Here is a 22780-nt window from a genome sequence, read left to right on the forward strand (position 1 = left end):
AGTAAATTTGCTACAATTCTCTCACAAACATTAGATGATATACATTAACAAATTGTTTTAAAAAAGTATGAATTCTTACTGGTGCTTAAGAAAATTTCTGGGAGAGTCTCTACTCCCATTTACTGCCATGGGGGTAGGAAATGTTTTTCTTTTTTTTCCATTTCTCTCCACTTTTATCTTGTTATAATAAATACCTTTACTAATAAACTTTACTATTATTTTTGCTACAAAGAAAAGAAAATTTCTGGGACTGGGATGTCCACTTGCCTATTATGCAGGAAGCCCTGGACTTAAGACTCAGCACCATTTTTAAGAAAAAGGAACAGAAAATTAATTCCCTACCTTTTTGGGGAACGATTCTGGGGATCAAACCCAGAGCCTACACAAGAGTAAACCAATGAGCTACATGCTTTTAATAATATAGAAATTTTATAGCATTATTTATCCTGTCAAAAGCACACATACATTAAAAAACTAAGTGCCTAACATGGTCAAATGTACCTGAAATGGTTAGAGCAAATGATACTAAAGTCAAGTAAGTATTAAGTCAATTAAGATTATATTTTAAGGGGTAGGAGTCTCAGTGGAAGAGCACTTGGCTACCAAGTGCAAGGCCCTGAGTCTGGTCCCCAGCACTGAAGGGGGGCGGAGAGTTAAGGAAGACTGTCTTAAAAGGCCAAGCACTCAGGAGGCTCAGGCAGGAGAATGGACTCAGTCTCAGCTAGTAGGACCCTATCCCCCAAAAAAATTGTTTTAAAACTAAATATAGTTGGGTGTGGTGGCACACACCTGTAGGAGACTGAGACAGGATGGTGAGTTTGAAACCAGACAGGGCTACGCAGTGAGTTCCAGGCCAGCATGGGCTACACGGAGAAACCCTGAATCAAAAAAGAAAAACAAAAGCGCACTAACGAAAAAAAATGTGGATTTATATACAATGACATTGGAAATGGTAGATATGTTAATAAAGAAACTTGGAAGAATAAACTGCTAACATACAGTGGTATAACATATGTAAAGAAAAAAAAAATTCCTCGAAATGATCAGAAATACCCCAGGAGCTGGAGAAATAGCCCAGTGATAGATCATGTGCACACAGACATGAGGTCTCAGAGTTCAATCCTCTACCCAGGAAATTCCAAACTGGGAGGATACATACACTTCTCACATCTCCCTAAACTGTTCCTAAGAGAATATAAAAGACTGGAATTAGCAATAGAGATTTCAACAGTATTTTCAAAAAGGACAAAATGCAAATGGGTGGATGGTTAGTAGAGAAAAAAAGGCTACAGAGGTAGATACTAAGGAGAAAGAATCAATTATCTTACAAAGTAAAGTAGATCTGGACTGAAATAAAAAAGGGTACAGTGACGTTTGAGGCCAAAAAAAACAGGTGCATGCCTGACATTATATATTAAAAAACGAGAGCCTCACAGTTTTCAGCCTTAAATTTTAAAGTGTGAAGAGAGTGTACAAGAGTTGGTACTGTGAAACAAGTAGTACTCTTACTGGTATGAACCCTTGGGTTCAATCCCTAGTAATGGGAAAAGAGTGCACAGAACAGGCCTGGGATGTCGAATACCAGATATGATAGAAGACCTGGAAGAAGTACAGAAAGAGTAACAAGGGAAAAAAGTAAAGATAATTCTAAGAAATGGCTGAACCCAGTTCTTTTTATTCCTAACCCTACATAAGTGGCTAATTATACTCACGAGGCAAGCTTAAGTTTTCTAGAGAAATCAACCACCCCAAAGAAAAGACTTCTACATACTATGTTTGTTTCAAAATCTTTGCAGGGTGCCAGTGTCTCATGTCTATAATCCTAGCTACTTGGGAGGCTGAGATTAGGAGGGTGGAAGTTCTAGGACAGTCCAGGCAAACACTTCATGAGACCCCCATTTCCAAAGTAATCTGAGCAAAATGGACTGGAGATGCAGCTCAAGCAGTAGAGCACCTGCTTTGTAAGTGCAAAGCCCAGTTCAAACCCTGGTTTAACCAAAATAATAATAATAATAATAATAATAATAAAAACCCTCTGGATGGATATCTACTAAATAATTCTAAAAGCAAAGCCCCACATTTTCAAAACCAAGCTTATACACATAAAATCCTGCCAAGAACTAGGTGTGGTGGCACACACCTGTAAGGCCATCTTTCAGGAACCTGAAGCAGGACAGTTTCAGGACAGCCTGGACTACACAGATACGCTGTCTCAAAAAAAAAAAAAAAATACAATGGACTGGAGATGTGTGACTCAAGCAGTAGAGTGCTTGTTGCTTCCCAAAGCACAAATGCCTGAGTTAAAACACCAGGATGGGGGTGGGGGTGGGGAGAGAGGGTGTCCCAAACAATGCATACACGTGAATAAATGTAAAAATGATAAAACAAAACAAAACACCAGGCTCGCTCACACACACACACACACACACACACACAAAACAGAAATGAAAATTTAAAAAGCCTTTTAAATCTATAAACTTTTTTTGGACAGTGCTGAAGTTTTAATTCAGGGTCTTATCCTTGTTAGGCAGGTGCACTACCACTTGAACCACGCCCCAGCCTTTTCACTTTAGTGATTTTTAGATATGTTCTCAAGTTTTTGCCCAGGGCTGGCCTCAGACCTGGATTCAATTGATCCTTCTGTCTGCAGCCTCCCAAGTGGCTGGGTTCACAGGCACAGGCAAGTAACACTAAGCCCTGCTTATTGACTAAGACGGGGTCTTGTTGACCTTTTTTACTCTGGCTGGCCTCAAATTCAGAGTGACTGCTTAGCTAGTGCAAGACTTTGAGTGCAAACCCTAGTACTGCCAAAGGAGAAAAGAAAGGTAAGGACAGAAGAAGGGAGCCAGGGAGGGGATAAAAAAGACAACCAAGATCACCAGTCATTTATGGAAAGCCATATAAAGAAAAACACTGTACATAGAAAGGAAAGAACAGGAGAGGAAGACAGGAAGACAAAAAAAAGGGGTGGAGAGAAAAAAGGATAGCAACCAATTACTTAAAGATAACTCAGGAAGCCAAAAGATTTTAAAAGCAATATACAAACTCTGCTGCACACATGAAATCAAAAACAGGTTTTAAAAAGAAGTGACTCAAACTGAAAACATACATCCAAACAAAAAGACAATTCAAATATCCATCAACTGAGGAATATATTTTTAAAACACAACATTCGTAAATTAAATATTAATTGGCTGGGCACTGGTGGCTCACAACTGTTATCTTAGTTACTTATGAGGCAACTATCAGGGGGATTAGATGTCAAGGCCAACCTGGGCAAATAATTCATGAGACCCTACCTCATGAGTGGCTCAAGTGGTAGAGTGCCTGCCTAGCAAGCATGATGGCCTGAGGTCAAACCCCAGCATCACAAATAATAAATAAATAAATATTAATTGGCCATAAAAAGTGATACATGTTACAATATGAACACTGAAGTTGACATATATGAAAGAAACCAAGCACAAAAATCATTACTTAAAAAAAAAACATACTGGGACTTAAGCTCAAGGCTTACATACACCTTGAGCCACACCACCAGTTCACTTTTCTGATGTTTTTTTTTTTTTTTTTTGAGATAGGGTCTCACAAACTATTTGCCCTGGCTGGCTTCAAACCACGATCCCTCTGATCTCTGCCCCCTTAATGGCTAGGATTACAGGCATGAGACATTGGTGCCCAGCTCTCATTCCATTTATATGAAATGTCCAGAATAGGCAAATCCCAACAGAAAGTAGAACAGTGGATGCCAGAGGCTGTGGAAAGGAGGCAGCAGAGAGTGACTATTAATGGGTGTAGCATATGATTTTGGAATTAATGAGTTTTCTGAAATTAAGGTAGTGGTAATAGGCTAGGGGCATGGCTCAAGTGGGAGAGTACTTGTCTAGCAAGCATAAGTCTGAGTTCAAACCCCAGTACAAACAAAACTAAAAGTGTCAGCCAGGTGCCAGTGGCTTATGTCTATAACCTTAGTTTCTTGGGCAACTGAGATTAAGAGGATCATGGTTAAGGCCAGCCTGGGCCACAGCAAAAAACGGACTAGAGGTGTAGCTCAAGTAAGAGTGCCTGCATTGCAAATTGTGAAGCGCTGAGTTCAAACTCCAGTCCCCCCACAAAAAAATGTGTTCATTAAAAAAAATATAAAGGGTATGTGCACAATTTCCTGAATGCATTACAAGCACCGGTGGCTTAGGTCTATAATCCTAGCTACTCAGGAGGCAGAGATCAGGAAGATCAAGGTTCAAAGCCAGCTCAAATAGTTTGCAAGACCCTATCTTGAAAAAACCCATCACAAAAAAGGGCTGATGAAGAGGCTCAAGGTGTAGGCCCTGAGTTCAAGCCTCAGTAAAAAAGGGTTAATTTCATATGAACTAAATTTGAATAAATATATTTTTTTTAAAGTAAAAAGAGTAATTTTGACAGGCAGCAAGGAAGGGGTAGAATGTTCCAATTGACAAAATACGGTTTTGTGTTCTGGAACCTATCCACAACTGGTAAATTGCAGTCATTTATTTATCCACCCATCCACATGCACATTCAACAATTATCATTCAAATGCCTAATATTATGTTCACTTGAGTAGAAGAGACCTGACAGGAATTACTAATATACAATATCTGTCCCAGCCTCTGGTTCTTAATCCATGGGAAATTCCTCCCAAAGCCTACCCCACTGCAGAATACTGGTCAAAGTTTGAGGATATGAAAAGAGGGGTGAGTAAGATAACTTCAGAGGCAAAGAGAATGCTAAATAAATAAACCTTGAAGATAAAGTTGAGGAGAAATTCCAAGAACCAGGATGAAAATACTAACTCCCTCAGGGAGAGTGGCTCAGGCCTATAATCAATAGCTACATGGAAGGTTGAGATCGGGAGGACTGCAGTTGTGAGGCCAGCCTGGACAAACAGTTCAACAGACCCATCTCCAAAATAACCAAAGTAAAGCGGACTCAAGGTGTGGCTCAAGTGGTAGAGTACCTGCTTTGCAAGTACAAAGTACGGAGTTCAAACCTCAGCCCCCCCCCCCCCAAAAATTAAATGATGAAAACAGAAAGGGACTTGGATCAAACAAAAATTTCCTAAAGGCTAGGTACCAGTGGCTTATATATACCTGTAATCCTAGCTACTCAGGAGGCAGCAATCAAGAGAATCTCAGTTCAAAGCCAGCCCCAGGCCTAGACCCTATCTCAAAAATACCCAACACAAAAAAGGGCTGACAGATTGGCTCACATGGTAGAAGGCCTGCCTAGCAAGTGTGAGGCCCTCAGTTCAAACTCCAGTACTACCAAAAATATAAAAATGAAAACTTTGCTGGAGGAGTGTCTCAAGTGGTAGAGCACTGGCCTAGCAAGCGTGAGGCCCAAGTTCAAACCACAGTCCCACAAAAAAGTGAAAACTTTGCCACCGTACTTATAAATCAGTATGACCACTTTGCGGTAAAACATATATAGAGAGAGGCATGTGCAAGACTTACAAATTCCATCTCTAAGAAAATATAACATGAATTTTTTTCTTTCACACCTAGGACATACTTCCAATAACAAAGGGAAACATAATACAAAAAATGGAAAGAATTCAATACCCATCAACAGAAAAATGACAATTCATGGTATAAATATGTAACAGCATTCAGAAATGAAAAAGTAAATAAACTACAGCCATGTATTTCTTCACTGAAAAAACCAAATGGTGGAAGAATATGGAATTGCAACTTACAAAATATATATGTACAAAATATATATGATATATATTTTAATGGAATGCTTCACAAATTTGTGTGTCCTCCTTCCACAGCTGTCATACTGATCTTTCTGTACCATTCTAATTTTAGTGTATGTGCTGCCAAACAGAGCACAACTTACTTATTTTCATAAAATTATAAAATGCAATTAAAATTAAAAATATGCACAGGAGTGCTATATGTCAAATTTAAGATTGTGTATTAACTATGGGGAGAAAATGAATGGGAACTTGGGTTTTCAATTTTAACCTTTTATTTCTTTAGCGATAAAAATTCAAAGCTAAGAGCTGCAGGTGTGGCTCAAGTACCAGAGCACCTACCTAAAAAAGTGCAAACCCTTGAGTTCAAATGCTAGTACTACCAAAAAAATAAACCAAATCTGAAGCTAAAAATCATAAAATAGTCTAAGATTTGAAAAGCTGGGTTGTGAGCGTGTTTTATTCTCAAAACATTTAATGCAAGTATCACACATTTGAAAATAGCTATAGTGTATTTATAAAACAAAGAAGAAAAATGATGGAGATTAAGAAGGGAATCAGTATGAACGATGTTACGGGTAAAGGAATTTTAAATGAAATATGAACAGTTTAACTTACAGCTAAGAGCTGTCGTATAAGCATGTCTGAGGCTTTCTCAGAAATGTTGCCAACAAAAACTGTAGTAGTGGGACCACAGTTTTCATCATTTTCTTTAGCCTTTAAGCCTGGATGATCCTTTCGTGCTCCCAAATGCTTTCCAACCATGGACACAGTGGGTACTAAGACCTAAGTGAAGAAATGAAAAAAATTGATCTGGTGATTAAACTTCCTATCACATTTAATGTAACATTATGCTAAAAGTACCAATTTTACAGTGTAAGTATATGGCACGTTATTAAAGCTTCTAAAAACTTAGTCTAAAGCTCTTACAGCATGTTTCATTAATCCAAATACGTGACAAACTTCCACTATGTTTTGATCTTTAGAAAAATTTGAAAAAGCAAAGAGATTTATGTCTAAGATATCATTTTTAAATGTTTAAACATCACAAAGCATTTAAGAGTATGAAAAACATCCACAAGTTTCTTCATACCTATTCTCTCCATACCAATATGAAAGGAAATTTGAGTTATTCCTACTGATCCTCTAGCAGAATATTCAAACACCCTACAGCACTCTCCCCACACTTTTGCCATTCATTAGATGCTTATGCTCCTAGCTTAAAGAGTTATACCTTCCCAGAAGAAGGAACAGAAATTCTTGTACTTTAATGTACTTAACAATCTCATAAGGCATTGAATAAAATGGCAAACTGGCAAAGTTGCTCGAAACGTAATCCCACTATTTCCTGTCCTGAAATACATGGGGAAAAAAGAATGTCGTTTGGAGACTTTCTAATAATAGCCCAACTTTGACTGTCCATTGCAAGAAAAGCTGGAGTCCCCTTTAGCTAGTACCACATCTTGTACCCAAGTACAAGAGATTCCCATTTGCCTGCGTAGGTCTCCTCCACCTATTATTATGAAAAACATTCCCCTTGTTTATCAAAACCCACAGAGGTAGATGTGATAGCACAAACCAGTAATCCCAGCACTCAGGAGACTGAGACAGGAAGATGGTGAGTTCCAGGCCGACTTGAGCTACACAGTGAGTCCCTTTCTTAAAAAAAAAAACAACAACAAACCATGACAAACCACAAGCTATCTCATGCCTGAAATCTCAGCCAATCAGGAGGCAAAGACTGGGAAGACGGCAATTAAAAGACAGCTTAGACTAACAGTTAGCAAGACTCCATCTCAATAAAAAGTTGGGCTTGGTGGCATGGTGCCTATAATCGTAGTTAAAGGGAGTGGTGGAGGGGGCTAAATAGGAGGATCAAAGTCCAGGCTTACCCAGACATAAATGAGAGACCACATTCAAAAAATGGGTAAAGCAAAAAGGGATGGGGGTATGGCTCAAATAATAGACCACCTATTTGCAAATAGGTGCCCTGAGTTCAAAACCCCTACCACAACCCCAGAAAAAAAGGCAAGGTGCCAGTGGCTTATGCCTGTAATCCTAGCTACTCAGGAGGCAGAGATCAGGAGGTCTGCAGTTGAAGCCAGCACCATGCAAATAGACTATGACACCTTATCTTGGAAAAACCTGCCACAAAAGAAGGGCTGGCAGAGTGGCTCAAGTGGTAAGAGTGCCTGCCTAGCAAGCATGAGGCCATGAGTGCAAACTCCACTGCTGAGAGGGGGAAAAAAAAGCCAGAGACACTAAAATGATGCATGTTATACCAATTAACTCAAAGAAAAATTCCAGCTAAATAAAAGCAGGGTTATTAATTATCCACGTGCTATACTGTATCAGAATTTTTTTTTTTTTTTTTGGCGGTACTAGGGTTCCAAATCAGGGCCTCCCACTTGTTAGGCAGGTGTTCCATGGCTTGAGTCATGCCTCCTGTCCTGTATTAGTATTCTTAAGGTGCTCAGAAGTTTTGATGAATGTGGAGAATTAAGGTTTAAAACAAAAGAATGCACTGAGCTTCTTAGCAGAAGAAAGGTTTACAAAACTTAAAGATACAGTAGGGAAAAAGAAAAAATAAGTTGAAAGGGGCTAAAAACTAAAATTTTGTGAAAACCACTCCTACATTCCTTCCTTTATAAGAGATCAGACAGGCTGGGCACAGGGCTCACACTTGTAATCCTAGCTACTCAGGAGGCAAAGATCAGATGTAGGTTCAAAGCCAGCCCAGGGAAATAGTTTGAGAGATCCTATCTTGAAAACAATCCATCACCAAAAAAAGGGCTAGTGGAGTGGCTCAAGGTATAGGCCCTAAGTTCAAACCCTAGCACCAAAAAAAAAAAAAAAAAAAAGAGAGAGAGAGATTAGACCGCTCCAATCACTCTCATTTCCTTCATTCTCTCAGTAAGTTTAAATGAGAGAGTGATGAAAGAGCCAGTATATTAAATCTGTAATAACAAGGATACAAAGAGTTTGGAGAGTAAGGGAAAAAGAATGATAAAATTACTGATTTAAAGAGTGTATTTTAGGCCAACTGCATATATGCACAGTTGAGTGAAAATACTTATTCAAATAAATGGTAGAATATTCACAAGTCCTCTTTTTGTTGTTTTAAATACTTACAATTTATGTAAGTTTATCAAATTTCTTAGCTTTAAAAGCACAAGCACTAGATGCATGGTTCTAATGGTAGAGCTCTAGCTTTATAAATTAGAGCCCCTACTTCAAATCCCAATCACACAAAAAAAATGTCATCTGCTAACAGAGGTAATTCTGGCTAGAGGCATGTCTCAAGCTGTAGAGCACCTGCCTCACAAGCATGAAGCCCTGAGTTCAAACCCTAGTACTGCCACCCCCGCACACAAAAAAAGCACTAGCACTGCCATAACCCATTCTTTAATTTATACTTACAGTTGGAGCAGGAGCCATAATGCTCATTGGTACAGGAATCATTGGGGTTCCTAAACAACAAAAAACATGTGCTTTAAGACTACCACTAAATATGACTATATTCCACACCAATTACAAGCTATACAAAGAACTATCCTCACCCTCACTTATAGTTAATATAAGTGGAAATATAAGAAAAATGAAAATAAAGCAGAGTGCTACTAGCTCACATCTGTAGTTCTCGCTACTCAGGAGGCAGAGATCAGGAGGATCAAGGTTCAAAACCAGTCCTGACAAATAGTTCGTGAGACCCTATCTCAAAAATACCCATCACAAAAAGGGCTGGTGGAGTGGCTCAAGGTGAAGGCCCCAAGTTCAAGCCCCAGTACCACAAAAAAAAAGAAAAATGAACATGAGATACTAATGATTATCTTACTTCCAAAAGCAATGTCATATCAAATCATACATATAAACTTACAATGAAAAGACTATTCTAAGCTGGGCACAGTGACTCATGCCTCTACTACTAGCTACTAGGGAGGTAGAGGTCAGGGGGATCAAGGTTCAAAGCCAACACAAATAGTTCAGGACTTTATCTCAAAAATAACACAAAACAGGAATGGTGGAGTGGCCAAGTGATAAAGCACCTGCCTAGAAAGTGTGAGGCCCTGAGTTCAAATCCCAGTACCACCAAAAACCAAAACGTCATTCCAAAATCAAAATGGTCACAACATGCTTTTGCTTTAAGGACTGTACAATTCTGGATGGTTATCAGCTTATGCTCAGTGGTCTTCAAAACCAGCATCTTTCACAAATAGATTCATTCATCAGTGAACAATGTAACAGATCCTTTTGAAAACAAATACACTGAAGCGAAAATAAAAATACTAAGTTTCTTAAACTGTAGTAAATAATACACTGTACAGCATGGTGACTACAGTTAACAATTACTATATTCCTAAGAATAGATTTTAATGGTTCTTACCACAAAAGCTTATGTTAAGGCACGCACATGTTAATCGGCTCCAGTAAGCCATTCTACATTTCCAAAACTATATTTATTCAACAAATATAAAACACTTAAAGTAAAAGCAAATCCTCTGAAAGTTAAAAACCAAAACAGGTATCAAGTAAGAAATTTATCTAGAAATCTAAGGATAATCTTGTTATTCCTGATTTTTTTCATAAAAAATGAAAATCATGCGAAAAATGACATCAGTATTCTCAGCCACTTTCAAAGCAGAAACTAATTTCTAAGACATCGGCTGCTCTGAATAACTTACTATGAGGGTCTAAGAGTTACTAAGGGCTATCTACTATTGACAGCTATTTTCAACTACACTAACCAATAGTTATATTCAGAGTCCTCGTGCCCTTCCTTCTTCATAAAATTAAGGAATGGGAACATTTAAGAACTAAGAAAAAGCTTGCAATGATGTTGTAAAATTAAAGACTTGCGTACATTTCTGACTTATTTTTTCCTTACAGTGCTGGGGTTGGAACTCAGGGCCTACTTCTTAAGCCACTCCACCATCAGCCCTTTTTTGTGATGGATTTTTTCGAGAGTGTCTTGAGAACTATTTGCCAGAGCTGGCTTCGAACTGCAATCCTCCTGATCTCTGCCCCCTGAGCAGCTAGGATTAAGCAGCTACGATTACAAGTGTGAGCCACAAGTGCCCAGCTTCTAACTTAAATTTCAAAACTTTCAAATGTCTCAGTATCAAGAAATTCACCCCAATCCTTGCAAAAAAAAAAAAAAAAAGCTAGATATGATACTACATGCTTGTAATCCAAGAGTCTGGGGCAGGAGAACTGAAAATTTGAGGCCAGCCAGGGCTATACAGCAAGGCCTATCATCCTTCTGTTCAAATTTGACATCAATTTAAGGTAATTGTCCATCTAAAGCTGGTAATAAATTCTTAAAACATTTAACACTAGCCTTTATTTTCTGATTTATTTAAAATAATCTTCAAAAAAAATTTTTTAAGCTACTTTGGAGGCTGATATTGGGAGGATTGAGGCTCAAGGCCAGCTTGGGGAAATAATACTGGAGACCCCATATCCAAAATAACCAGAGTAAAATGGACTGGAGACAAGGCTCAAGCAGTAGATACACTGCTTTGCAAGTGTGAAGCCCTGAGTTCAAATCCCAGTACCACCCTCCCCACAAAACGACTTTTCTAAAGGTACAAATCAAGATTCCTACCTTTCTAACTGTGAGTTTAGAGTAAACTGTAACATAAAAATAAGACTTCAAGAACCAAATTTCCTTTAAATCTTGGTTGTATCACTTTTACTTCTAAACTCTGGGAAAGTACTTCTTCATCCTCTGCTTTAGTTTTCACAATTCTATTAAAGTAACTATTTCCTCAGACTGTGAAATAACTTATATAAACCACTTAAGCACAACAGAAACTCAAAACTATAATCAATTTGTATCTAAACTTTTCACCTTCACTTTGCAAAACAGAAGCAAACAGCCCCCCACAGCACTTTTTCTCTAGGTAAACTTTCTATTAAAGAATTCATTGATTGGTAAGGGAGGGGGTGGGGGCAGAGGGGAGAAATGCCCCAAGCCTTGTATGCACATATGAATAATGAAACAATAAAAAAAAAAAAAAAAAAGGCACCGGTGGCTTATGCCTGCAATCTTAACTACTCAGGAGGCAGAGATCAGGAGGATTGCGGTTTGAAGCCAGACCAGCAAATAGTTTGTGAGACCCTATCTCAAAAAACCCTTCACAAAAATAGGGCTGGTGGAATGGCTCAAGGTGAAGGCCCCAGTACCACACAAAAAAGAAAAAAGAAAAAAAAAAAAAACCAAAACAAAACACTGAGGGCTAAAAGCATGACTCAAGTGGTATAAAGCACCCGACTTTTTAAGCAGGAAGCTGGGTTCAAACACTATTACAGTGAGAAAAAAAAAAACACATCTTAAAAAACATGTTTTTCCTTTCTATGGTTACTCAAAATTTAATTCTGTTTCCTACTTAACTCACTAATTTCCTGAAACTTGTCGTTTTATTCTTTTGGTGGTTGGGATCAAACCCAGAGCCTTGTGCATGCTAAGCAAACACTATGCCACACTGCCAATTTCCTGAATTTTAAAATCCACATTGAAAAATGTACTGATCCATTAAAGATCTATGCATGTTATAGTGAAAAAAGCAAAGTGCACAATATGTGAACAGTTTACTACTGTTTTAGAGTTTTAAAAAAAAAAAGAAATGGGAGGTTGAGTGCATGGCACAAGCAGTAGATGCCTAGGGCTGGCTTCAAACAGCAATCCTCCTGATCTCTTGAGTAGCTAGGATTGCAGGTGTGATCCACTAGTGCCCAACCAACCAAAAATAACTTATAAACTAAAGGAAATGGGTGAACGCAAGCAATTCAAAACCATAACACAGAACTAGTGTCATACCTCAAGGGGTAGGGTGCTTAACTAGCAATGGTGAAGCTGAGTTCAATCCCCATTGCCACAAAAAAAAAAAAAAAATCTCTTGGCTAGGGATAAAACTCGGTAGAGCACTTGACTAGTATCCTGGGTTAGCCTGGCACACACACATAAGAAATCCAGCACCCTTCTTCATGAGTTAATTTTCTTGTCTTGCTCAGGAGTATAATTAGTTGAACTGTTTTTAATGTATTTGGCTATCATATTATATTTTAAACTAGAAAGTAAGTTTGTAAAGTAGATATTATTTTTCTTAAAAAGTTAATACATATCTACAGGAACATTTTCCTCCCACAGTTCCTTAGTTCTCCTCCCACAGGCAACCTTGTCAACTTCTACTTTTTTAATCACTCCAAAGATAATGTTTTGCATGCCTTACAGTGTGTACTTACAGTGTGTGCTTGTGTTTAAGAGGGCAGCGCTCAGATATAGTATTATCTTTTGGTTTGAAACGGTAGAGAAGGAAACTGATTTTTGCACAAAATGTTTTCAGTTCCAAAAGAAATGTGCAAAAGTTAAAAGGAAATTTTCCTCTATTCTTTAGGCCAAGCAATGTTACCTATGTACCTCAAGATAATGGTTCTCAAATGTGACTTCCCAGCATGTCTGATGGTGTGGGCACTCAGAAGGCTGAATCCAGCCTAGGCTACATAGCAAGTTCAAAGCCAGTCTGGTATGTATGTAGCAAGACCTTGTTTCAAATAAATAAAACACAAATGTGGCTTCCCTATGCTTAAATGGATACCTAGAACTAGCTGTGAACTTGTTAGAAATAAAGACTTCAAAGCTTAGGCTGGGCGCAGTTGGCTCACACCTGAAATCATGAGGATCTTGGTTCAAAGCCAGCCAGGGCAAATAGTTCCACAAGATCCTATCTCAAAAAAGCCCATCACAAAAAAAGGTGGAATGGCTCAAGGTGTAGTCTGAGTTCAAAACCCAGTACCACAAAAATAAGCAAATAAATAAAAAATAAAGATTTCAGAGCTCTTAATTTTTTTTTTTTAATTTTGGGTAGTACTGGGCTTTGAATTCAGGGCTTTGCAGTTGTTAGGCAGGTGCTCTATCACTTGAGCCACTCTATCAGCCCCCAATACTCCAATTTTTGAGAATCAGACTCAGCGGATTGTAGCAGGGCCTAAACTTTTTTTTTAAACTCCATGTAACTTTAGAGGAAGCTTTTTATATTTCGGAAGCACTCCAAGATACACTGTCAAGCAAAAAAAGTGCCAAGGGTAGAAATGAATATAGGATGCTACTATGTATCTGTGTTGAAAAAATAAAATTTAAAAACCCATAGAACTAAAATAAAATACATACTTAAACTGGCTTATAATACTCATTTTAAAATATCTGGAAAGATAAAAAAAGAAACTAACACTTCTTTGTTTCTCAGGACGGTAACCACAGTGCTGCAGGTATGTGAGGCAAATTTTTCACTGTATAACCTTCTATTTTATTTTTGAAACACGACCTCTTTTTTAAAAATACAGAACATTTTTAAGGAATTTCCAAGAAGTCTCATACTTAGCCACACATAAAATTTACTGCCACAGGAAAATGAGAAATCCACTTTTAAAGTGACACTAATAGATACCTTTACTACTAACATAGTCATGTATCTCATGTATCTGTCACTTTCCTAAAGTTACACTGACAAAAGTACAGGTTTTAAAAAAAAACAACAAAAACAGAGTCTGCACTGGCGGCTCACACCACCTAGGTGTTTGGAAGGATCATGGTTTAAGGACAGCCCAGGCAAATAGTTAATAAAACTGTTTTCAAAATAAACAGAGCCAAGTGTGGATCAAGTGGTAGAATGCCTGCTTTGCAAAATGGTAAGCAATGAACTCAAACCTCAGTCCCACCAAAAAACAAAACAAAACAAACAACAAAAAAATAGTATTAACAAACTTACCTGGAGGTACAGGTGGAGGAAAACCAGGAAACTGTGGAGGTGGGATCCCTGGAGGGAGTGCTGGGATTCCCATGGGAGGGCGATTCAAATGAGGGGGGAAAGACATTCTTACTGCGGCAGTCTAAAGAAAGAAATCATGACAAATCATTTTACTTGAAAACCTTACCATTTGATATGCCTAGTTTGTTGGCCTTCATTTTTAGAGTATCTGCAAAATTCTAAAGTTTTCTTACCCAAAGGAGTTGGCAAAGACCCTCTTTTCTCTGTCTGTCCATTGAGAATTTTTAAAACTTAGATCTTTTCTAAAATAAGTTCCCAAAATGTACACGATCTAAATTCAGGATAGACTCCTACAATCATGTGGGAATACATATAAAGGAAGAAAAAAATTTTGAGGTTCAGTAAATATCCAAAAGTTAAATACCAAACATCAATGAATCTTTTTAAACCAAACCTAGAATCCAGGAGGGTATCTAATAGTTTTTTTAAAGTACTCTGATGCATTATTTTTTTCTAACCCGTCAGATCCCTGAAAACTAAATTACAAGGTTAAAGAATGTCTGTTGACTCAGAGTTGGCCAGTTCCTCAAAGACAACTGTAACAGTGAATTATAAACCTGATACAGACAGGAGCAGGGGGTGGGAGACAGGACACATGGTACGCCAGGACTTCTGACATCAAGTCATATAGTAAATATTCAAATACAAATAGAATATATAACTTGAGACAATCAGAAAAGTTATCACTTTTTGTAATCTTACAAGTAAACCTCTAGCTAGGCATGGTGGCACATGTCTCAATCTCAATCTCAGCACCTGGAGGGTAGGGGTAGGAGGATCTAGAATTCAAAGCCATCCTGAGCTGCATCCCTAGACCCCATTCTCAAAAAAGCAAGGTCTAGGGATGTAGCTCAGTAGTAGAGTGCTCACTTTGTTGTTCCTAAGAACCTAGGTTCAATTTCTAGCATGGGGGTGGGGGGCAAAGGAATCCTTTTAAAATCAGATATTTGCCATTTATTTGTACTAGGAAGTCAAACCTAGGGCCTTGTGTATGGTAACAAGATCTCTGGTGCTGAGCTACAACCCTGACCCATAGCACTGGATTTTTAGACACATAATACACTGAATTGTTTTGTTTAGTCTGTCACATTATTGATGTAAACTATGTCCTTGTTCACAACTTTTCTTCCCTCTTTTTGTTTTTTGGCTGGCAGAGTGACTCAAGTGGTTTTCTCTTTTGTACATGTTTGTTTGTGACAAGGTGTCACTATCATAGTCATGGCTGGCCTCAAACTAGACATCCTCTTGCTTCAACCTTGTGAGTGTTGGATTATAGGTCATGTGCCACCACACTTGGCTTTAGTGTCTTGTAATATTCTTACTTGCCCTTCAGTAGAGGGAAGATAAAAAGTGCAAAATCTTCTACTTTGTCTCCCGCTAATTCCAACAGTTTGGAATACATCTCTCTGTTTTCTAAGTATCTTTCTATATACAAACACATATAACAATCTGTGCTTTTGTATAAACAAATTTTTTCTCCCTCATCATTGACATTTTTTCACATCATTTCATAAAGTTCTAGCCCAGTCTTTGTAACGTAGTGCATTATCATTAATACAGACATATAATAATTATTCAGCCAACATTAACGGCTGGCTTTGCTTTTTAGCTCTTACAAGTAATGTTGAATATTCTTGAACGTATAACCCTATGCACCTGTGCAAGTAATTAATACAGATTACTAAATCATTCCAAATCATTCCCCAAAACTATGTACAAATTTATACTCCCTCCACCAGTATATGAATATGCCCTTTCCTCATGCTCATGTTGGCATAAATCACTGTTTAATTTCTAAGAATTTGATAGGAAAAAATAATCTTTCTTCAATTTATATTTCCCTGATTACTAGTAAGATTATCTTTTTACCTGTTTATTAGACATTTCTTTAAAAGAGAAAAGCAAGTCCTTCATGCTCATAACTGTTCTTTTTTACTTTACAATACTCTATAAAACTTAATATATCTATTTCAGAAAACACAGTATACTTGGTATCAACATGTATGACAGAGTTAAAACACAAGATTGTAAGATTGCATGTGTGATTTTCTTAACAACCTTTTTGTAATACCTTCTGCCCAAAAACAAAACCAAATATTTATATAAAAGGGTGCAGGAGGGTACATCTCCTATTAAAACAGAGAAGGCTACTGTCCTACTTACAGAAGCTCTTGTATTATAATAATACTCTATCTCAGCACTTTCTTAGGAGGGCAGGTGGTATAGTACCTGTTGAATAAATAAATTGATTAATGAATCAATCAGCAAACAGCACCTGAGGACCTCAATAGACAAATTTATTAAACAGCTACCACATGCCAGGTACTATACTAGCAATGGCCCTGTGCCTAGACTCACAATGGTTACAAAATTGGGCCACGAACTCACTTTTAGAACCATTTTTCTACCACCAGAATGAGATATATTTTAAAAATAAAGCTAATTTTTAAGAGTTTAAGCTATATTTTGTAATTTTTTATGTTAAGTTTTGACCAGATGTATTTTAGCCTTAACAATAGATTCATTACATTCACTTAATTTTCTATGAAGTGTTTCCCTTCTATTTGGAGCTGTTCAAAACTTGGTTAATCATAGCCTAGATGTCAAAGGTAAAAAATAATCAGTTAATGGTCAGTTTTTAAAGTTTATCACTTGTTACTTATAAATAAATAAGACAAAATAAATTGCAATACCAATTATAGGAACATTGAAAGTTGCTAGGTGTTTTGTAGAAAAACAAAGCAGGGAAGAAAGCTGGGGAGTGGTTTATTTCAATTCCGGTGATCAAGCCTCTAAGATATGAACAAACATTTGAAAGAGGCTGAGGCAGGAAGCCCTATTCACACTAAGAGGGAAGAGCCTTCCAAGCAAAGGAAACAGCAAATATAAAAAGTCTGAGATATGCACAGTGTTTAAGGGAAGAACAGCAACAGTACCTCTACAGCAGAGTAAATAAACAAGAAAAATACTAAGTATTACTGGAGGACGGGGTTCAGAAAGTGTAAGGCTTTGTAGTACACTGTAAAGGTTTTGGATGCTGCTTTAAAGGAGATGGAAAACATCTGAAAGGTTTTTAACTTAAATTTTAACACTATCACTAGCCACTGGAAGAGAAACTACTGCAATAATAAAAACTGTGACTTGAAACAAGTGGTAGTGGTGAAAGCAGTATCAAGTTGTTAGATTCTGGGTATTTTTGAAGACAACCAAAAGGACTGATGTGTGATTCAAGAGAGATGTTGAGTTATTTTACTAGCACTGAAATGAGTGAAGTAACATTTTTTAAAATAGTTTTAATTTTAGAAAGTTCACAGTATTTTTACCTCTAAGTATAAAACTTTACAGTCCAAAATTACAAAAACAAGCAGCTACGAAGTGTTCCCAAATTCTAAAATCTAGTGTAGTGGTGACCACATAGTTGTATGCATATGTCAAAACTCACTGAAATTAAAGTGGATGCATTTTATTGTTTGTAATTTTTATTTCTATAGATTTAGTCCAGAAATAAAAACAACTAAACTTTAGCTATATTACTTCACAAATGAATGTACTCTGCTTTAATCTTTTTCCTTTTTACTCTTTCAACACATTCTTTTTTTCTATACTCCTGGAAATATCATGGGTAAGTAAAATACAGTGAACTATTGCTTAAAAGCATTCCTCCATTGCAAAGTTATCCAGAACTGGGCTGGGGCATGACTCAAGTGGCAGAGTACCCAACATGGGGTGGTCCTGAGTTCAATACCCAATACAACCAAAAATAATTTTTTCCCGCTAGGGAAAGATTTATACACTAACTCTGTCAAATGTCTGAAATGGTAAGAATGAACCAACAGACTGATTCCCCCCAGCAAACACTCATTCATTCAGTCATGCAATAAATTACCTAGTTCCAATTATGTGCCAAATTCTCCTCTATTATTTGTATTAGTTCTGAAAGGGTAAAATCCAAGTTTATACTATAAGAAATTTTACAGCTAGTGCAACAGCTCCACAATGAATATAAGTGACAATTAGTGTAACATATACCCTTTCCTGCTCTTATAATAGCCTGCAAAGAACAGTGGAAACTGAAATAACTGCCCTACTCTAAGCAAAGCATGGCCTTTAAAACATTATTCCACAAACTGAATTTCCACAGAACTGAACCCTGCAGAAATCATTACTATAAAAGTGTTCCATGCCCTAGAATGGGAAGGAAATATGTAACCAAAGCATTTCTTTTCTAGCAAAGCTTTTCAAAGGCACAAAAATTCTCAATAGGGCTAGGGCAGCACCAAAGAGAGGGGAGGAGAGGGAAGAGGAGGAGAAAGGATGGGAATGAATACTCAAGTGTTTTGAATCTCCAAAAACCCAGCTGCTCTTTTTCTAAGAGATTTCCACTTTGTTATTTCATCATTTTCTTTCTTTCTTTTTTTTTTATTCCTCCAGCGGTGCTGGGGTTTGAACTCAAGGTCTCAAGTCTGCTAGGCAGGCACTACACTGCTTAACCCACACAGTCAACTCTTCGTGTTGGGTACTTTTGAGATAGTCTCTTGACCTGTTCGCTCAGGCTGGCACCTGAGATCCTACTAATCTCTGCCTCACAAATAGCTAGGATTTACAGGCAAGAGGCAGCAGTGCCCGGCTTAACTCACCATTTTCAATGATTAAAAGGCGACACTATGCAAGTGCAAGGCCCAGAGTTCAAACCCCAGTACCGCCACCCCCAAAAGGTACCACAATTAGTGGTTGACATAAACTAGGGTGGAATGGTGAATGACTTACAAATAGAAGGGATCTTTCTGGGGTAAGGGTTTTGCGACTGTACATTTACCAAAAAAAAAAAGTGTTCCTGATTTTGATTACTGTACAAGAGAAACAATTCCCTAATTTTCAGGAATATTTATAGGCTAAGAGGTATCATGCATGCAACTTATTAACAAAATACTTCAGAAAACCATGGGAAGAATAAAAAGAATAAAGCAAGTTGGTAAAATGTTAACATTTGGGGAATCTGGGTATATGTGAAATAGTTGAGAATTAGTTGTGCTATTCTGGCAGCTTTCTCATAAACTTTAAATTATTTCAGTAACTCTAAGAAGTGTTAACTTTCTGCAAATTTCAAAAAAATTTTAAAAGGTATAAAACCTATTCAAGCAGCTTTAAGAAGTAACTAAAATCCCCTTTTACAAATGGCAATATAAGTATTAGAAAAGACAATCAAAATTTAACAACAGCATTTTATTTCAAAGTGGTAAGATTATTTTTAATGATGTTAATGATCACTTTTGCTTTCAAAGCTATAAAACAATCAGTAAGTCTTCTCCAAAGCATGCATAAGTGAGAAAAGTAAACTGTCAGTTTGTCTGAGGCCAAAAAGGTAACAACTTGAAAAGTCCCATGTTTCCTATTAGATCTGAAGTAGTTACCCAAAGTACACATGAATTTCATTTACAGTATATTCAGAGACTCAGCACAGTGAAAAAGATAAACCAAGGAATAAAAACACTTAGTCAAAACCATTATTAATACATGGTGGCTATATGCAACAGTGCAACATTAAAACTTTTTTCCTAAGTTTTTTGGTACTCTACTGGGGGAGGACACCCACTTTTGTGACCAAAAGAGAAAAAGGAAATCTGGTAGCCCCAAAATGCTTCAATAAAAATATTAACAGTTTTATTTACTTTTATTTGCAAAGGTCTTCATGATCTTGTTAAATCTCCCAAATTACCCGGCATAGATTTGTTATTTTCTTTACAGAAGAAGCTAACTTGTCCAAGGTAACAGCTTAAGTGGGTGAAGACTTCAAGTTCTCCATTATCTTGAAATTACCAATTCAAAAGCTGTTTTCACTCTACAACAATGTTCTTTCTGGTAATAACATACCAATATGAAAGGGAAGGAATTTAAGGATTATAATATGACTTGGTTTACAAAAGCCTATTCAGAATACACTGGAAGAAATCCGAGTCAGGTAAGGCTTTTGGACGTCACTGAAAATTCTTAGTAATAAATAACCTAACTAATAACATACTAATAGTCCATTAGTATGGACTAAACAGTACATGTGACTTGAATACAGTACTAAGCATTTGACAAACGTTTATCTGAATCCCCAACCCTGATTACCTATGAGATGGATACTATCAAACTTCTCCTTTACAAATTAATGAAAACTGAGGCCTTAAAAAAGTTAAATTATTAGAAGAGTACAAAATATTCTTGAATCACAAGAACTCATAACCAACTGAATGCCCTTCTGTGTCTATGCATGTTTTTGTAGTAACCTTTTAAAAAAATTATACCTCCCACACAATCATGCCCAGGGAGTGCAAGACTGTTATCAATCCTTCCCATCTCAATCTACAGACTTAACACAGCATCAATGGTATACAGTAACCCTCTACAATGAGTCTCAAAATAAACGTTTAAAATGACCGTGTAAGTTTAAGTTACCTCAAAATATGTTTAATTAAAAAAAAAAAAAAAACCTAAAACTCAAAGACAACACAAAAATTGTTTACGTAATACTGCCAACTGCCTAATATACTGTACTTCAACACTAAAACAGTCTTGTGCAAGACAAGTCCATTCTCTTCTCTGGTCTGCTCCACTCGGTCCAATATCAAAATGGCTATTTCCATGGCAATATAAATCCATATTACATAACTTCAAAAAACCTTCATATTCTTACACCTGGAAAACCAGTAGGCCGAAAAACGTATTTAAAAAGCAATACTGAAGACCAAAAAAAGGTGGTTAATAACACATTTTAAGGTGGAGGCTGGTAGTACCTAGAATGAATGGAGATACACAGTTCACTGCATCCTTCAATGCGGAAAGGGGGGGTTAGCACAGTGAAACTCGTGAAGCCAGTCGGGAAGGGGCTTTAAAGAAAAAAGATGGGTATGAGCTAAACTCAAGGTGGTGGAGGGCGTTCACTTGGTGGCGGGCTCTAGATGACCGAAGAGGAAAGGAAGAAATCCGTTGGTGGCCAACACCTCGCTAACAGGGTGGGTGCAGGCTAGTTCAGCGCAGAGCCTGGGGCTAGCACGTTCTAGGCCCGAAAAACCTACTGGGAGGAGGGGGGTGTTTGAGGCGGGGGGGGGGGGGAATCTCCTGGCTTGATAAGAAAAGGACCTCGAGGACGAGCCCCCAGGGGGCCGACCGAGCATTTCGTGACTAACGCGGAGCCCCGAGGGGGCCGAAGCGATTCACTGCGAGGCGGAACGTGGAAGGGAAAAGGAAAGTGGGCGACAATGCAAGCAGGAACACTCAAGACGTGGGTCTGGCCTCCACGGCCCACGGGCTTTCCAGGCCTTCACGGCAGCTGGGAAACCCAAACCTCGTGCCCGTCCCCTCCCCCACCCCGCCCCCCCTTTACCCCACCCCAGCTCCTCTCAGCCACCCTGGCTTTTCCTCTCCGCGGCCACCCCCCCACATCCCTCCCCCCTTCCCCCTCCCCCCCCTCCGCTAAGGTACCCAGTCGGCCGATTTCCACACGCGTTCAATGGCCTCAACTCACCGCCGCTGAGAAAACGGTACTGTCTTCGCGGACTCTGGGCTCCAGGTTACAAGTGGGCTCCACCGGTTCTAGGTTTCTGCGAGCCGCTCGCCCAGGAGACTGGTCCCGTAGCGCCTACTCACATAGGCCGCAAACACAGCCGCGCTGCGCGGGGAGCTTCTGGAAGTCTTCCTCTTGCCCGGCATGCATTGCGCCCGGGGGCGTGGAGCGGGAAACCATAGAGAAGAGCATACCTAGAGAGTCTCCCCGGCTGGCTCAGACTCACCATACAGAGAATGACGACCATAGAGAAGGAGCGCCAGTGGCGACTAGAAAGGCTCGAGCTGTACATTACGACCCACCCTGCCATTTTTGATTGGAGCTGATGGAATCTTATGACTACGCGACGCCATCTTGAGGTCAGGGTTCCGGCTGGCTACTGCGCGAGCCTTGTTGGAGGATTTCTCACTTTTCCTGGTTTGTTTTCCAGGAATTAGAACTTTGCTTTCTTGATTTATTAAGATTCGATGAACTGATAACTGGACCGGACCCAGAAGCTCAATAGAAACCCCCAAGTGCTAATTTGTCCCTAGAAAACACCTACTTTTCTCATCAAGAAATAATTGGCAAAGGCTATGCTGAGTGTGGGGTTTTGGGTGGGTTTTTTTGGTTTTGTTTAAGTGTGCACAAACACACTTAGACGCAGTAGTCGGGTCATAGACGTAGCTAGATGTTTGAAATATGTAA

At 38.4% G+C, this 22780-nt stretch overlaps 1 protein-coding gene and 1 non-coding gene across 2 annotated transcripts in view; both read right to left on the reverse strand.

Moving 5' to 3' along the window:
• Positions 1 to 22240, reverse strand: part of Rbm25 (RNA binding motif protein 25) — a 52953-nt gene extending 30713 nt beyond the window's left edge. The window contains exons 1-4 of the mRNA XM_074067610.1: positions 22055 to 22240; positions 14485 to 14605; positions 9137 to 9186; positions 6335 to 6502 (exon numbers count right to left, since the gene is read on the reverse strand). Coding sequence (XP_073923711.1) covers positions 6335 to 6502; positions 9137 to 9186; positions 14485 to 14590 — 324 coding nt within the window. The 5' untranslated portion in view covers positions 14591 to 14605; positions 22055 to 22240. The remainder of the gene's footprint in view (positions 1 to 6334; positions 6503 to 9136; positions 9187 to 14484; positions 14606 to 22054) is intronic.
• On the reverse strand, positions 5747 to 5852 carry LOC141422076 (U6 spliceosomal RNA). Its single transcript, XR_012446734.1, has one exon. It is a non-coding gene; the product is annotated as a U6 spliceosomal RNA (small nuclear RNA).
• Positions 22241 to 22780: the final 540 nt, after the last annotated feature.

Source organism: Castor canadensis, chromosome 3 (genome assembly GCF_047511655.1).
Source record: "Castor canadensis chromosome 3, mCasCan1.hap1v2, whole genome shotgun sequence".
Classification (NCBI taxonomy): domain Eukaryota; kingdom Metazoa; phylum Chordata; class Mammalia; order Rodentia; family Castoridae; genus Castor; species Castor canadensis.